This window comes from Ictalurus furcatus, chromosome 19, assembly GCF_023375685.1.
Source record: "Ictalurus furcatus strain D&B chromosome 19, Billie_1.0, whole genome shotgun sequence".
Taxonomy (NCBI): Eukaryota; Metazoa; Chordata; class Actinopteri; order Siluriformes; family Ictaluridae; genus Ictalurus; species Ictalurus furcatus.
The window spans coordinates 19873505-19890907 of NC_071273.1; the positions used below are offsets into that span (position 1 = coordinate 19873505).

Here is a 17403-nt window from a genome sequence, read left to right on the forward strand (position 1 = left end):
TTGTCAATCCATCTTCAACTAAAATCTTTCAACGGTGTACTGGCCCTTTAATTCAGCGGGGGGCGTGGGTGCGGGGGATTTGACTCTTCAGTGAAACTTCTGCGTTGTAGAATTTACTTCCGATGTAAAAATTTTTAGCGGTGCAGAGATTACAGAGATTACAAACTGCAGTTTTGTCATCATTCCACACAAGAGACATCATCTTTACACACAGCACAAAATTGATGTGTTTTCCCGCCCTCTTTTGATTGACAGGATATAATTGGCCCAATCATCGGATGTTTTTAAACTATTAGTCGATATCGGGAAAAACAGCCTTTATCGGCCGATACCGATTATCAGCCGATACATCAGTGCACCTCTAGTTTACACACTTGTACACACTATTGCCAATCAAAACTCTGATACAACTTTCATGAGTAGACTAACATTTCTCTTACACAAACATTCTAGGCTTATGTTAGTCTGCAAAAACAGACTATGTGGTAAATGAAATAGTTAATTACGTTCATATAAATCAGGGTAGTGATGTAATCGGAAGAATTTGCGTAAAACCGTATAAAGCAGAGGAACAGGAGCAAGTGGTTGTCATAGTTAATGTGTAACAGGCAGGTTGGCCTGAGAGTGCCGGACGATTGGATTACAGGCTGTGAGTATTAAACACACTTCTGAACTTGGGGAGTTCACAGCACTGCAGTCAGTGTGCATATTTGTCTAACTGTAACAGGTAGGTCTTCCTGGAATTCTTTTTTTTGCTCAGTTTGAAGCTGTTTTTTTGTTTTGTTTTGATTTTCTTCAGATAATTAATCTACTAATCTATTTACCTAAATGAGGAAGATTATATTTTTGATGGATTATTTCAGTTTGGTTACTGTGATCATTCCAAAGTGTGTGATTATTTGCTACACAGAAAAATTCCCGGTATTGTACTAGAGAGAGATAGTTTGTATATATTGTAACCTTAGTTTTGACAGGTATAGGTCAAAGGTCAAAAAGATACACATTCTAACTCTCTATATCTAGATCAAAGGTCATGATCATAAAAATATTTATAGTTATGTTAAATCTGGATCACATACATTCGTGACACAAACGTTACCATACATGGTACGGCCATGTGTTTTCCACCCCACACACGTTGCACACATGTTCTTTCTAACACTCTGTGGTAGGTCATAAAAAAATATATAGTTATGTTAAATCTGGATCACATCCATTCGTGACCATACCTGGTACGGCTATATGTTTTCCACCCCACACACGTTGCACACATGGTCTTTCTAACACTCTGAGGTAGGTCATAAAAATATATATAGTTATGTTAAATCTGGATCACATCCATTCGTGACCATACATGGTACGGCCATGTGTTTTCCACCCCACACACGTTGCACACATGTTCTTTCTAACACTCTGTGGTAGGTCATAAAAATATATATAGTTATGTTAAATCTGGATCACATCCATTCGTGACCATACCTGGTACGGCCATGTGTTTTCCACCCCACACACGTTGCACACATGTTCTTTCTAACACTCTGTGGTAGGTCATAAAAATATATATAGTTATGTTAAATCTGGATCACATACATTCGTGACACAAACGTTACCATACCTGGTACGGCCATGTGTATTCCACCCACACACGTTGCACACATGTTCTTTCTAACACTCTGAGGTAGGTCATAAAAATATATATAGTTATGTTAAATCGGGTTCCCATCTATTCCTGACACAAACGTTACTAGTTATGTTAAATCGGGATCCCATCCATTCCTGACACAAATGCTACTATACATGGAATGGCCATGTGTATTACACACAGACATCCAAACAAAAATATGACACACACAAACACACTTTATTTTCACATTATTTAAAAGGAATTTAAGTGTTATGTACTAAATTACCATAATTATGAACACAAGTTGTTAAGTTGACAATCATTTTTAAAATTACGTTTCTCCATTTAGATTGTCTGCAGTAGAATGCAGTCTTTTAAACCAGGAAAAATGACTGCCTTTAAGTTTTATAACAATAGTAAGTAAAATCCAGTGTGATTTACATTACAAATCTCATACGTAACATCTCTGCAGGATTTATAGACGTTAAAGCACTGAATGAAATGAGCAATATAGACAAAAAAGAAACACTCTGTGTCTACTACTTTTATCTCTCTCATAGAACTAGCCACAGTCCAAAGGCTGTGGAGCTAGAAGGCTACGTGTGCGAATGACAAAAGATTTTAAAAAATAAAATAAAAAATGTATCAATACATGAAATTAGATTACACAATGTAGTTGAGGTTTACATGAATAAGCAGAAATGTAATCATGCTTATCTTTCCTATAGCACAAATGAAAAGCCCTCTCTAGATGAGCAGATTTGTCAAATGAAACTTTTTCCTTCTTATCCACTGCTATGGTAAACTAAAGAGTAGATATTCTAATTACACTGCTAAATATGACTAGCATTAGCTACGTGTAGTAGTGCAAAATAGTCCATCAACTGTATTAGCAGGTGTAGCCTATACACGAGTCCACTATTGGTCATATCACTATTGAGAACATGCCCCAAATTCATTGCTTTAGTAGAATTTAATTGTAAGTGAAATGATACTCACATTGTAATGTCCTTAGTATTTGTTCAGTCTACAGGTCCTCTAACACTCTGTTAAATGAATAAATGTAAATGTACTACAACGTAAATTTTGTTTTGAATCAATTAATGCAGAAATTACACACAATATTAAGTTGATGTAATTATCAACATTATTATGTCAACACAACTCATCAAAATAATGTGTACAACTTTAAATATTTAATTAATTCAATAAATTAGAATTTTTATCTTGCAACCACACATTAAATTTAGATTGTGGGGGTTTGTTTTGTATAACTCCGCTGTTAGAAAATACATGATGGTTGAATGTGAACATAAATGAGCAGAATGTAAGCTTGTGAAATAAATTAAACTTTATTGATTGCACTTTTGAGAAAATGGCATGACTTTGAATAAAAATTTACTGAAATAAATACTCTAAAACATTGATATACCCGAAGAAATGTAAAAAAAAAAAAAAAAAAAGTTTTTACATACCTTCTAAATAGGTCCCTTTAGGAGGTAAACGTTTTAAAGACGGTGTTTTATAAGAAACGCGCTTATTACGTGCCTTCTAAACCTAACCCTTTAGGATGTAAAATGTTTAAAGTGCTGCTTAAAAGAATCGAGAGTTTTGTTTAAACTAGAAGACACATTTTCCGGGTGATGTCTTGTAGGCGTATACACACTGTCCTACACGTGTTTTCCCGGGGTGACAGTTCTGTAGATAGTGTAAATTTTACATTTATGAGCTCTGGTGACAGTGTCTGAAGTGTGTGTGTATGTGGGTGTGTGGGTGTGCGTGCGTGTGTGTGGGTGTGTTAGAGAGAGGGAGAGAGAGAGAGAGAGAGTCATGTGTTTCTTGGGGGTTTGCTGACCAGAATGCTTACAGTGTGTTTATGTTAATGAATTAAGGGACGAGTCGTGTGTTTCAAGGTTTTACGATCCCTACCAATGTGTACATTTGTGGTTTAAGTGAATCTTTGTTTCTGAAATTACTTCTGTGGTAATTATCAGTTTGTGTAACTAATCTATCAGAAAATACTAGACCTGGTGACTGAATGTGGTAGATGTATTAGAATTTTGGACATGTTATGCATGTGTAACTCCCTATGTGTATGATCTATGTGTAATCCTTCTGTCAAGAAATGAACAGACTGAGGTCTGTGAAATAATTGAACTATTTATTGGCTACGTTGTTGAGAAAAACATTGTGATGTGTAAAACATTTCTACAGTCCTTCAAGGCTGTATGATGTCGCTGTTCTCTTTTACTGAAAGAAAGGTCAAAACCATCATTGTTATTCGTTGTGGAGACTGAAGTGACAATATGTCTGAAGAAAATGAAAATATGTATTACATATCCTACCTTCTAACCAGGTTATTTTAAGGGTGAAAAAACCTTTTTAAAGACGGTGTTTTAAAAGAGTCGTGCATTTTGTTTAAACTATAAACAAGATTTCAGAAAATGGTTCGCCAATGAGGATACTTACACAGAACTATCGCTAAATACATAAGCTCTTGTCTATGCTTTGACATCCCATGTCCAGCAGTACATATATGACCTCTGATGACCATGTGGGTGTGCGGGGGTGTGTGTGTGTGTGTGAGAGAGAGACACAGGTGTTCTTTTGGGGGTTTTGCTGACCAGAATTCTTACAAATGTGTTTGTTAACGAATTAAAGGGAGTCGTGTGTCTCAGTGTTAAAATAATGGTTAAGATGTTGTAGTTAAAACACAGAAGAAACTCTGCAACTATCTGTTACAATGTCTGCTCCGAGAAATCCTAATACCCTTAGATGATTGCTGTGTATTCACCAACAAGAGGACCTGTTGAAATGAGAGAGGACCTGACTTTTGCTCCAAAAAAAAACAAAAAAAACCAAGAGGTTAGTTTGACAATTTATTAATGAAGGTAATGTAAAGACGTTGTTGTTTAACCCTGAGCAGGGCGTCAACAACTCCAAAGATCGTGTCTTAAGTCCGAGGGTTTAGTTAGGAGGTAGAAAAACATTTAAAGATGATGTTTTAAAAGAAACAAGTGTTTCATCCTTAATGGTAAAAAAGAAAAATGGTTGTACTCCAATATAAAATAAAACGGCAGAGACACACTGAGTACATTTCTGTTCCACAGTCTATAAGGATCCCCAAACTTCATGTAGTGTGAAAAATATATACACCCTCCGTGACTACGTTACTTAAGGTTTAAACATTTTAATTTTGTGATGGCAGCAAGACAAAACGGTTGTGCATTTGGTGTCTGGTGATTTTAGAATGAGGCCCCAAATGTCAAATATGTTTTGTGTATGGTTTCGTCAGGCAAAGATCACGATGGTATGAAAAGAGTATACAAGAGTAATTGGGGTGATCTAATGCTTAGGACTTGTACAGTACGTCAACTTGGGAACGTCCCACCATGGCGTTCAGAGAGGTATTATCTAAGGTACACGTATATATATATATATATATATATATATATATATATATATATATATATATATATATATATATATATATATATATATAATATAGATCAGATCACCAGTCTGTCTTTACCCACTCCTGATCTACAGTCAAAATAATTAACGTTTATTTCCTTGTAGGGATTTATGACCGGGAGCAGTCATATACACTACAAGCCAAAGTTATAGAAGCAGTCGAGTTATTTTAAAAGGTTCTACTAGACATTTAGTGTAAACTAGTGTAAAAAAAAAAAATCTCTGAAATATTTCAGTGAAAATATTAGATATACTATAAATATTATAAATAGATATACTATAAACTATATTAGAAATGATAGTACAATCTTTGTTGATCAGTTACCAACTCATACTTTATAATAATTTGTTTAGGAGCATCTGAATCTGGCAAATAACTTTTATTGCATTTAGGCATACAATAAAAGTTAATAAACAAATTAGGAAGAAATGACTTGTACACTACTGCTGCGGGTATTAAGTCAAACCATTTTGTTCAAACTTCAGCATGACCCATAGAGAAGCAGAAACTTATGGCACCTTATGAATACCATGTGAAGGATTAAGTTGACCTTCGCACCAGCATCGATCCCTCTTCTCCCATTTCAACGTATAAGAAAAGGCAAAAAGTAATATAAGATATATAAGAATATATTTATAAAATATAACACATTATGAGGAAGAAACATAAAATATTATTTAACAAGGTCTGCCATTCAGCCCTCTTAACTGTAAGAGCATTATCAGTATTGTACAGCAGTTTCAGATGTCAGATATAAAACAACTTTTTGAGTCTGTCTGACATCTGAAACTGCTGTACAATACTGATAATGCTCTTACAGTTAAGAGGGCTGAATGGCAGACCTTGTTAAATAATATTTTATGTTTCTTCCGAGAAGAGGGATCGATGCTGGTGCGAAGGTGATCCTGCACAAGGACATGTCTTTGTAACCGTAAGTGACGAGTCAACTTAATCCTTCAGGTATAATCCTTAGGTATGTAAAAACTTTTTTTTTTTTTTTTTTACATTTCTTCGGGTATATCAATGTTTTAGAGTATTTATTTCAGTAAATTTTTATTCAAAGTCATGCCATTTTCTCAAAAGTGCAATCAATAAAGTTTAATTTATTTCACAAGCTTACATTCTGCTCATTTATGTTCACATTCAACCATCATGTATTTTCTAACAGCGGAGTTATACAAAACAAACCCCCACAATCTAAATTTAATGTGTGGTTGCAAGATAAAAATTCTAATTTATTGAATTAATTAAATATTTAAAGTTGTACACATTATTTTGATGAGTTGTGTTGACATAATAATGTTGATAATTACATCAACTTAATATTGTGTGTAATTTCTGCATTAATTGATTCAAAACAAAATTTACGTTGTAGTACATTTACATTTATTCATTTAACAGAGTGTTAGAGGACCTGTAGACTGAACAAATACTAAGGACATTACAATGTGAGTATCATTTCACTTACAATTAAATTCTACTAAAGCAATGAATTTGGGGCATGTTCTCAATAGTGATATGACCAATAGTGGACTCGTGTATAGGCTACACCTGCTAATACATTTGATGGACTATTTTGCACTACTACACGTAGCTAATGCTAGTCATATTTAGCAGTGTAATTAGAATATCTACTCTTTAGTTTACCATAGCAGTGGATAAGAAGGAAAAAGTTTCATTTGACAAATCTGCTCATCTAGAGAGGGCTTTTCATTTGTGCTATAGGAAAGATAAGCATGATTACATTTCTGCTTATTCATGTAAACCTCAACTACATTGTGTAATCTAATTTCATGTATTGATACATTTTTTATTTTATTTTTTAAAATCTTTTGTCATTCGCACACGTAGCCTTCTAGCTCCACAGCCTTTGGACTGTGGTTAGTTCTATGAGAGAGATAAAAGTAGTAGAAACAGAGTGTTTCTTTTTTGTCTATATTGCTCATTTCATTCAGTGCTTTAACGTCTATAAATCCTGCAGAGATGTTACGTATGAGATTTGTAATGTAAATCACACTGGATTTTACTTACTATTGTTATAAAACTTAAAGGCAGTCATTTTTCCTGGTTTAAAAGACTGCATTCTACTGCAGACAATCTAAATGGAGAAACGTAATTTTAAAAATGATTGTCAACTTAACAACTTGTGTTCATAATTATGGTAATTTAGTACATAACACTTAAATTCCTTTTAAATAATGTGAAAATAAAGTGTGTTTGTGTGTGTCATATTTTTGTTTGGATGTCTGTGTGTAATACACATGGCCATTCCATGTATAGTAGCATTTGTGTCAGGAATGGATGGGATCCCGATTTAACATAACTAGTAACGTTTGTGTCAGGAATAGATGGGAACCCGATTTAACATAACTATATATATTTTTATGACCTACCTCAGAGTGTTAGAAAGAACATGTGTGCAACGTGTGTGGGTGGAATACACATGGCCGTACCAGGTATGGTAACGTTTGTGTCACGAATGTATGTGATCCAGATTTAACATAACTATATATATTTTTATGACCTACCACAGAGTGTTAGAAAGAACATGTGTGCAACGTGTGTGGGGTGGAAAACACATGGCCGTACCAGGTATGGTCACGAATGGATGTGATCCAGATTTAACATAACTATATATATTTTTATGACCTACCACAGAGTGTTAGAAAGACCATGTGTGCAACGTGTGTGGGGTGGAAAACATATAGCCGTACCAGGTATGGTCACGAATGGATGTGATCCAGATTTAACATAACTATATATTTTTTTATGACCTACCACAGAGTGTTAGAAAGAACATGTGTGCAACGTGTGTGGGGTGGAAAACACATGGCCGTACCATGTATGGTAACGTTTGTGTCACGAATGTATGTGATCCAGATTTAACATAACTATAAATATTTTTATGATCATGACCTTTGATCTAGATATAGAGAGTTAGAATGTGTATCTTTTTGACCTTTGACCTATACCTGTCAAAACTAAGGTTACAATATATACAAACTATCTCTCTCTTGTACTGACTGTTTAATTACTGAATTAATCAATTGATATTAGCGGTTTAGTAACTGTATTACTTTAGTTACTCTTGAAGCATCTAATGAACTCATTGTGCTCAGCTGGAGTTGTATAAACACTGTAGATTCACCAGTCTTTTCTATGCACTGTTTGAACACCGAGTCAATGTTAATAAAAATAGAAAGGTCCTAACTTTGGTGCAACTGATGAAATATTTGGGTTTACTGTGTCTCGCTCTCTGCCACATGCAGCTGACAGTTTTGCAAGCACACCCACGTGAGTGCAAGGATGTCACACACAATGGGTGCCAGTAGTTTCCCAGAGATAATCAGGCGGAAACGGGACGGTGGTCAGCTGAGCGCAGAGGAGATCCACGCCTTTATAGAAGGAGTCAAAACATGCAACATTCAGGAGAGTCAAATAGGTGAGGCTCTATACAGAGCAGTTATGGTAAGCTAAGCTGCATGTGAACAGAGTGTATAAGACATGTGGGTGAGGTATGCATAAGGTGACATCAGAAATGATCTTTACTAAAAAAGATTTTAAAAAAAGAAAGCAAACACCATCATAAAATTAAATCTTTCATTCAGTCCAGTGCATAAACTACATTATAAGAGAAGTTGGTTCTATTTTAAATGATGAGTATTTATCACCAGTTATGAATCTGATGGAACAGAAATGTGCCTCTACAACCTTTTGCGTACTGAGTTTATCATCAAGCTAAAGCCAATATGTTGTGTAAGAGGACATATTTGCACAGCATCTGAGTTCCTAGTAAGGGCCCGAGTTTTACTCCTGAACCGGAACAATGTTGAAAATTAAGAAATGCACTAGAGCACTATTGTACTAAAATTTGCAAAATTCCATCACTGAATGGCAACAATAGTTAACATTTAATTCTTAACCATTAATTATTAGTTGATGGGTATAAATGATTTGATGCATAGTGGTGGCTCATTTTAACACTTTTAATTTGAATAAATTCATCCTTTTCTGTCCATTCATCTTTAAATATAGTTTTCATCACCCACTATTCCTTAAACAAGCCATGTCATCAGTTCAGACCAGAGAAGGTAAATAAAATGAAACATCGGTGAAAACCCTTCCATTTCTGACTTAAAGTCTCTAACCCTGTGGCTCGTCTCTGGTCTTTTTACATAAATGTATGTGAGAGGATAAACTGCAACAGAGGATCTGCTGAGATCATTCACGTTTAGAAAACTAGATGCACAGAGTCTTGGTTCAGTCCGCTAAAAATGTTTTACTGGGTCTGCATCCGGACAGTAGTCCACCATTAACGACCACTATCCTGCCCGCTCCCAGTGTTACTTTTGTGTGAACCTGCCTTTAATATTTTCTGATGAACTGTTTGTTTCTACTTCATCAGAATATAAAGTAATCAGCCATAAAAACTACTCTTAGTTTTGACAGACAGACAGACAGACAGACGTCACATAGTGTCAAGTAGGTTCTATAATATTCTCATAACCTGCTCCTTTACACTTCTGAAATCCAGTCCAGATTAAACTACCATTTCAGAATGAATAAAAAGTGTGAATTCTTGTGCATTCTTCTTGGAGGAGTTAGGTCTATGAATGCTTACAATTGTGAGTTATTTTTGTCAAGGCTGAACTTAAGGTTAAATTCATTTAAATGAAAGGAAACTTTCCAAGGTGGCATGATGCAATATGAGGAGGTGATACCAACAAGAGATCATAACAGAAAGGGGTTTGAAAGATAGAAATTTAAATCGCGGAAAAGTAAGACAATTTTAGACATGATAGAAGAATGATATGGGGAGAGATGTGTTTATGATTTAAACTTAAACGTGTGTTTTCTAGGTGCAATGCTTATGGCCATATGGCAGAAGAACATGGTTGTCGAGGAAACTATGGTGTTGACGAAGGAGATGATGATGTCGGGTGAAGTTTTGCAATGGCCTGAGGAATGGGCGGGGCTTGTCGTGGATAAACACTCGACAGGTGGGGTCGGAGACAAGGTCAGCCTTCCACTGGCCCCTGCTCTGGCTGCTTGTGGGTTCAAGGTGAATAGACGGGTTGCTTATTAATTCAATGCTTAGTATAAAACATGCACAGCCTTTATTGTAGTATTCATGGACCAGTGATGAATTCAGAACTGTTGTCTAATCAGTTTCTGATCCATGCAGGTCCCTATGATAAGTGGACGTGGACTGGCACACACTGGAGGCACACTGGACAAACTGGAGTCCATCCCAGGTTTCAACATCCACCTGTCAGTAGAACAGGTACACTGACTGTCTGTTATTATTCGTTACACCGCAGAGATTTTGAATTCTCAAATCTGATTGGTCAGAGAATTTATTAACGTTAATGTTAATAGTGTGAACCTCAAGGCAAATCACAGGTTTATATCAATGTGCTTGTTCCAATACGTTATCGTTTCTATAGTAACAGATAATACATAAGGACGTATAGTGGACACTAAATGTAATCATCGCCTAATAATAAATGGATTTTTTTTTAAAATGTGCTGTTATTTTTTTTTAACAAATATATATAATTGTTGATATGGTGAAGTTTTCGGTAAGGAATCGGTTATTTAGCATTTTGGAAGGAGTCTCCAGTGTCAGGGCTTTGTCAGATTTAAAGCTGTTCCTTTAAGTTTTCAGACACAGGAAGGCCTTCAGGACAGAAGACATTGCATTTTGCAGTTTTTTGCTAATGATCCAACAATTGTTTATAACTGCTATAACGCAAGTGATAACAGGAACTAACTTGTGGTCGTTCCAGAACATTAAATGTAACTATAAACTGATAAAATGTACTAATAAATCACGAGTGTTATAAGATTGTTGTGGTGTAAGAGGATTGAAACATGACAGGACATGCTGTTAGAACATGAAAACAAATACAACCCCAATTCCAAAAAAGTTGGGACGCTGTGTAAAATGTAAATAAAAACAGAATGCAATGATTTTCAAATCTCATAAACCCATATGTTATTCACAGTAAAACATAGAAAACATATCAAATGTTTAAACTGAGGAAATGTACCATTTTAAGAAAAATATAAGGTAATTTTGAATTTGATGGCCGTAACACGTCTCAAAAAAGTTGGGACGGGAGCAACAAAAGGCTGGAAAAGTAAGTGTTACTAAAAAGAAACAGCTGGAGGAACATTTTGCCACTAATTAGGTTAATTGGCAACAGATCAGTAACATGATTGGGTATAAAAAGAGTATCTTAGAGAGGCAGAGTCTTTCAGAAGTAAAGATGGGATGGAATCTGGAGGGAAGCATACAGTATGTTACTCTAAAACCTGTATATACCTTTCAGAATTGATGGAGTCTTTCCAGATGTGCTAGCTGACCATTCCATAGGCACTAATTCACCCCCATACTATCAGAGATGCAGGACTGAGCGCTGATAAAAAGCCTCTTTAGTTTAAAAGATCCGGCGTCCATGTATTCCAAAAAGAATTTCAGATTTCGATTCGTCTGACCACAGAACAGTTTTCCACTTTGCGTCAGTCCATTTTAAATGAGCTTTGGTCCAGAGAAGACTGCAGCGTTTCTGGATCATTTTCACATATGGCTTCTTTTTTGCATGATAGAGCTTTAACCAGCATTTGTGGATGGCACGGTGAACTGTGTTCACAGACAATGAGTTCTGGAGGTGTTTCTGAGCCCATGCAGTGATTTCCATTACAGAATCAGGCCTGTTTTTAATGCTGTGCCGTCTGGGGGACCGAAGATCACAGGCATGCAATATTGATTTTCAGCCTTGTCCCTTGCGCACGGAGTTTTCTCCAGATTCTCAGAATCTGTTGATGATATTATGTACTGTAGATGATAAGATATTCATAGTCTTCACAATTTTACATTGAGGAACATTATTCTGAAATTGTCCCACAAATTGTGGATGCTGTTTTTCACAGATTGGTGAACATCTGTCCATCTTTACTTCTGAGAGACTCTGCCTCTCTAAGATAATCTTTTTATACCCAATCATTTTACTGACCTGTTGCCAATTAACCTCCAGCTGTTTCTTTTTAGTAACACTTACTTTTCCAGCCTTTTGTTGCCCCTGTCCCAACTTTTTTGAGACGTGTTGCAGCCATCAAATTCAAAATTACCTTATTTTTTTCTTAACATGGTACATTTCCTCAGTTTAAACATTAGATATGTTTTCTATGTTCTATTGTGAATAACATATGGGTTTATGAGATTTGCAAATTATTGCATTCTGGTTTTATCTACATTTTACACAGCGTCCCAACTTTTTTGGAATTGAGGTTGTAAACTGGTAAGATTACAAACTAATCTCAAATGAATCCAAGTAGATTGTGTAGATTGTGTAGTCAAACTACATTTACTTATCAGACTACCAAACACTGGCTATACTTTAGTGCTACTAGATATGAAATGACCTTGGACCTTCATATCTATTGCTACTAGATATGAAATGACTCTGTGCCGGGAACCTACTCAGAATTAGCATGTGTTTGTGTGGGTGGGCAGGTGAAGCAGATACTACAGGATGTAGGCTGTTGCATTGTGGGTCAGACAGAGACTCTGGTACCTGCAGATCGTGTCCTCTACGCTCTCAGGGACATCACGGCTACGGTTGACAGTGTCCCACTTATAACAGGTGAGATCAGCTGAAAAATACTAAATGTATTGATAGCTTGTGTTCGTTCATGTCCTGATGTTGTGAGTATATATATATTTTTTTTTTTGTTGCAGCATCAATATTGTCAAAGAAGGCAGCTGAAGGTCTAAGTGCACTCGTGTTAGACGTGAAGTTTGGTAAGGCTGCTCTCTACAAAGACCTGAACAGCGCTCGGAGCCTCGCCCAGTCACTGGTGAGACATTGTGTGTCAGGATGAGAGAGAGTGAGAGAAAAACAGACTTTTTTCTCAATAACCTTGGCTCTGTATCTGTAGGTTACAGTGGGAAACAGCTTGGGTATAAAAACAGGGGCGGTGTTGAGTCAGATGGACTCTCCCATTGGCCGATGTGTGGGAAATGCTGTAGAGGTATATGAAGCTTTGGAATGCCTCAAAGGGCGTGGCCCTGACGACCTGAAGAACCTGGTTACATCACTGGGTAAGGAGGATTTGTCATGTGAAGTCAGAGGGATTTCAAAGTGGGAAGAGTTTTAGAAATGTTTTTCAACATAATCTCGTTCTACCTATTGTATATATTGGACGAGACTTTTGTCACAATTTCCTGTACTGAACAAAGAACTGAAAAACGTACTTATAATAGAGGTCAGGGCAACAGAGATGAGAGAAAGTTATTACCAAAGCTGTTCTTGCGTGGTTTAGGTTCGAGTCCTGACAATGCCGCAGCCATTTGCAGCGGGAAGCTGAGAGAGCAAAACTGGCTGTGCTCTCTGAGAGGAATGATGACACACATTCTCTCCCCTGTCAATCACAGGGTGACCAGCCAATCATGAGTGTCTATGAGCTCATGTATGCATAAGAGGGTAGATAGCACATTTCTTGGAGTGTATTACGCTGCCATGTGATGCAGCACGAGGAGTGGTTTGAAAACATGCAGTTGGCTGGCTTCATGTGTCTCCGGGAAGCACGTATTATCGCTCACCCTCTGCGTCTGGTAGCTGACGTTTGATAGGTGCGAGCTGGGAAGAGGTTGGCAGATTGGAGCAAACAGGAAAAAAGTACACGCTTTCACATAACCACAAATTCTTCCATCTGATAAAGCAGTCCCAACTGTGAAAGGATAAACTATACAGAGAGCTAAGATGTTGATAACAATTTACAAGAAGGTGCATTTTCCCCCAACAACCACCTTTAGACTTTCATTATAAATGTATTTTGAGTAAACTCTTTTTTTCCATTGATGGTAATCATACATACACTACGACAGAAGCAGTAGACAGAGATAGATAGAGATTATGTTGAAAAACACTGGAGTAAACAATACGAACGAACGTATTGCCAAGGCTGCTCTTTCTGTTCCAATCCCTGCCCGTAGAGGTTCCCGTTACTACATTTAAAATAATTAATAAATGGCCATATGTGGCAAAATAGAAAACCTAGAATAAAATTTAAAAGAATGTTATGCTCCAAAGAAAACGGAGGCCTAGACTTGCCTAACTTGAAAAACTACTACTGGGCAGCCCAGCTTAGATCAGTGGTCTCCTGGATTTCTCAAGATAAAGATGCCATTTGGGTCGGGATGGAACAGAGTGAATGCTCTAATGTCCTATTTAGACACAGTCCCATTTATGCACCAAGATATTTAGAGAGTAAAAAAAAAAAAAGCAATCAATGGGTTAAAACCACTTTAAAGATATGGGCAAGTGTGAGAAAGAAGCTAAGACTCCCCACATTCATTTCTAGAACAATGAAGATACACAATACTGACTTTCTCCCATCCAAATTAGACGCAGGGTTCAAAAAATGAGAAGAAAGTGGTCTAATTATGTTAGATCAGTTATTTGAATGAGGAGTCCTATTGTCATTTGAACAGCTCCAACATAAATATAATTTTCCAGCCCATGATTTTTTTTAGATACCTACAGCTAAGGCATTACTTACAGACACACAAAGAATGGGATAAACTATGCACTTCGCCATCCAATATAGAATGGTTTTTTATGTTAATAAGCAAAAGAACCATTAAAAAGAAGATCATATCACACATATATAAGATCTTACAAGAAGAACTAAAGGATGACAGTTTGGACATTAAGGGAAAATGGGAACTGGAGATGAATACCATTATTCCAGATAAAAAATGGGCACTATCTTGCGGAGAGGGACACAAAATAACAAACAGCCCCATTTGGAGGGAATTTGAATGGAAAGTCGAGATGAGATTTTTCAGAACTCCCCTTATTACCTCAAAATTTGGAGACAGATCAGATCAATGTTGGAGGGGTTGCAGCCTGCTGGGAGACCATACACACATATTCTGGGACTGTCCAAAATTAACAGAATATTGGCAAAGCATACAAAATGAAATTTAAAAAAAAAATGTTTACATATAGAACTGCCTTTAGAACCATCTTGTTATTTATTGGGATTACTTCCAGAGGATGTGGAGAGCAATAATATGACATTCTTACTGAGAGTCTTACTCTCAATAGCTAAGAAGACGATTACGGTCTCCTGGCTGAAGCCGCAGCCAACCATGATATCACAATGGAGGGAAAGGGTGAAGGATGTTTATTACATGGAATATATAACTGCAAAATTACAACTAAAAACAGAAATATTTTCAATTAAATGGTCCCCGATCATCTCATGTTTTTTACTCATGTGATTTGTTGTAGGAGTCGGAGTAGATCTTGTTTGTTATCTAAATCTGAATGCCATCTTGATGTTATTCACGCATTACTATTATTTATTCATTATTACTGTGCCTCTATTTTTCTCTTTTTTTGATTGATTGATTTATTTTGATCTATTTACTGTATTGGTGTTTGTAAACCACTTACTTGCCATTTTGTCCCATGAGGGGGAAATATGTGTGGACACTGAGAGGATATTGGAAACCATGGACTGCCCTGTAGGACATTTATACCTGTGCTATATCTCTGAACTTCTAACTGTACTGTACGACTGCACTTGATAAAATGGAATAAAAAGAAGTTTAAAAAAAAAAAAAAGAAAGAAAAGAAAAACACTGGAGTATTCCTTTGAGAGTAGACTTTCAAAACTGCTCAGAGATTTTTGCTATCAGATAACAACAAGGTGGTACTGAACATCCATCCATCATTCCATCAATCAATCCCCAAGTGTACTTGGCCTAAGAATGGCTTCCTGTCCACTTTCAGCCAGGCTTCTCCAAAATGTCCTTGACTCAGTGGTTCCATCTACTGTACAAGTCACTGCTAAGCTCTCACAGTGTGTTATTATGTGTACGTAGGTAGCTACCTGCTGCAGATGAGCGGCCGATCAGCTACTCTGGAGGCTGGGCAGAAGGCAATCAGTGAGGTCCTGATGAATGGGATGGCCTTGCAGAAGTTTCAGGCCATGCTGGAAGCCCAAGGGGTGGCTACACATATAAGCCGATCCCTTTGCTCAGAAAAGGCTGAATACTTTAAGCACCTAAGGCGTGCACAGTACCAGACAGAGCTTGAGGCACCGGATGATGGTAATATGTATAAAATATGTACTACTACAGTATTTGATGTTCCTTTGTAAATTAGAGGCTTCAACTGTGGTATAAAAACACATCATATTGTTATTGTGGACAGAATACTGTCACTATTCAATGAGGACATGTTTAAATACGTCTTATTTTGGCCAGCATTTAAAGTAGATGGTCAACATGCAACTATATGATTTTCAGGCACAGTTTTGGGAATAGATGGTATGGCCCTAGCCACGGTGTTGCACAAGTTAGGAGCAGGCCGTGTCAGAGCTGGGGAGCCGATCAACCACAGTGTGGGGGCAGAGCTCCTGGTAGACCCGGGACAACAGATAAAGAGAGGTGAGTTGTAAACTTTGTGTGTGTGTGTGTGCACATTTACTGTAGGACAGAATGCCAAAACATTATCTTATCTGGCAGGTCAGTCCTGGATCAGAATACATCACGATTGCACCACACTGAGCTCAAAGCAGCACGCTGACCTGCAGGGGGCTTTGGTCATTGGCAGTGGAGATGATTACCAGGACAGTACTCAAGTGGCAGAGTTCATCCAACCAAACTGATGTCTCACCTGACACAGCCATCTGAACTTGGTGCAAACAAAGTCTGATTAAACAGTAGAATAAGTTGCATAAGTATTCACCCCCTTAAAATGTACTACATTTTTAGTGTTACAGCCTGGAACACTAATGGGCCTAACTGGGGTTAGGTTTTTTTTAAAAAAGGTCTGAAACTTTGAATATCCTGCAAAGAACACTTATTATAACATAGGAAACAACCACAATTCTGCCTAAAGGGGGCGGTCTACCAGGGCATTAGTCAGAGAAACAATCAAGAGGCCAAGGATAACTTGCAACTCGTGATGCTACCATCACCATGCTTCACTGTAGGGATGGTGCTAATTCCTACTATTTCCAGAGTGTAACCCTACAAAGGTTCAATATTTACACAAGCCACTGTATATTATTGTGGGTACAATAGTGAGAGAGGCTGCAGAGAGAGTGAAGGAAAATTTGTAAAATGACTATTTAAGTATGTATGTATATTGAGAATATATTTTGTGAAACTCTTTAATTTTACAAGAATAGTTCTGGAAGGTTCTAAAATTATGAATATGAATTAGGAATGTTAAATATACTATATATATATATATATATATATATATATATATATATATTA

General features: G+C 36.8%; 1 protein-coding gene across 3 annotated transcripts; it reads left to right on the forward strand.

The window, feature by feature from the left end:
- The first annotated feature begins 413 nt into the window (after positions 1–413).
- Positions 414–17344, forward strand: tymp (thymidine phosphorylase). Of its 3 annotated transcripts, XM_053650590.1 has the most exons (11): positions 5963–6072; positions 6501–6547; positions 8369–8541; positions 9959–10161; positions 10285–10383; positions 12619–12748; positions 12844–12962; positions 13044–13206; positions 16000–16227; positions 16426–16566; positions 16645–17344. In XM_053650590.1, the coding sequence occupies exons 3-11, from the start codon at positions 8406–8408 to the stop codon at positions 16785–16787; spliced, it is 1362 nt and encodes a 453-aa protein (XP_053506565.1). In that variant the 5' UTR covers positions 5963–6072; positions 6501–6547; positions 8369–8405; the 3' UTR covers positions 16788–17344. The 3 variants fall into 3 exon arrangements, with proteins under 3 accessions (XP_053506566.1, XP_053506565.1, XP_053506567.1); XM_053650591.1 differs by lacking the exons at positions 5963–6072; positions 6501–6547 and adding an exon at positions 414–727; XM_053650592.1 differs by lacking the exon at positions 8369–8541 and having other exon boundaries at positions 5966–6072.
- The last annotated feature ends 59 nt before the right edge of the window (positions 17345–17403 follow it).

What these genes read in the sequence shown, in the direction of transcription:
- tymp (XM_053650591.1), top strand. Translation starts at nt 8,406, where the DNA reads ATGTCACACACAATGGGTGCCAGTAGTTTCCCAGAGATAATCAGGCGG. An exon ending in TCCACCTGTCAGTAGAACAG is followed by an intron (nt 10,384 to 12,618) that starts GTACACTGACTG and finishes GTGGGTGGGCAG; the next exon opens with GTGAAGCAGATACTACAGGA. An exon ending in GGGACAACAGATAAAGAGAG is followed by an intron (nt 16,567 to 16,644) that starts GTGAGTTGTAAA and finishes CTTATCTGGCAG; the next exon opens with GTCAGTCCTGGATCAGAATA.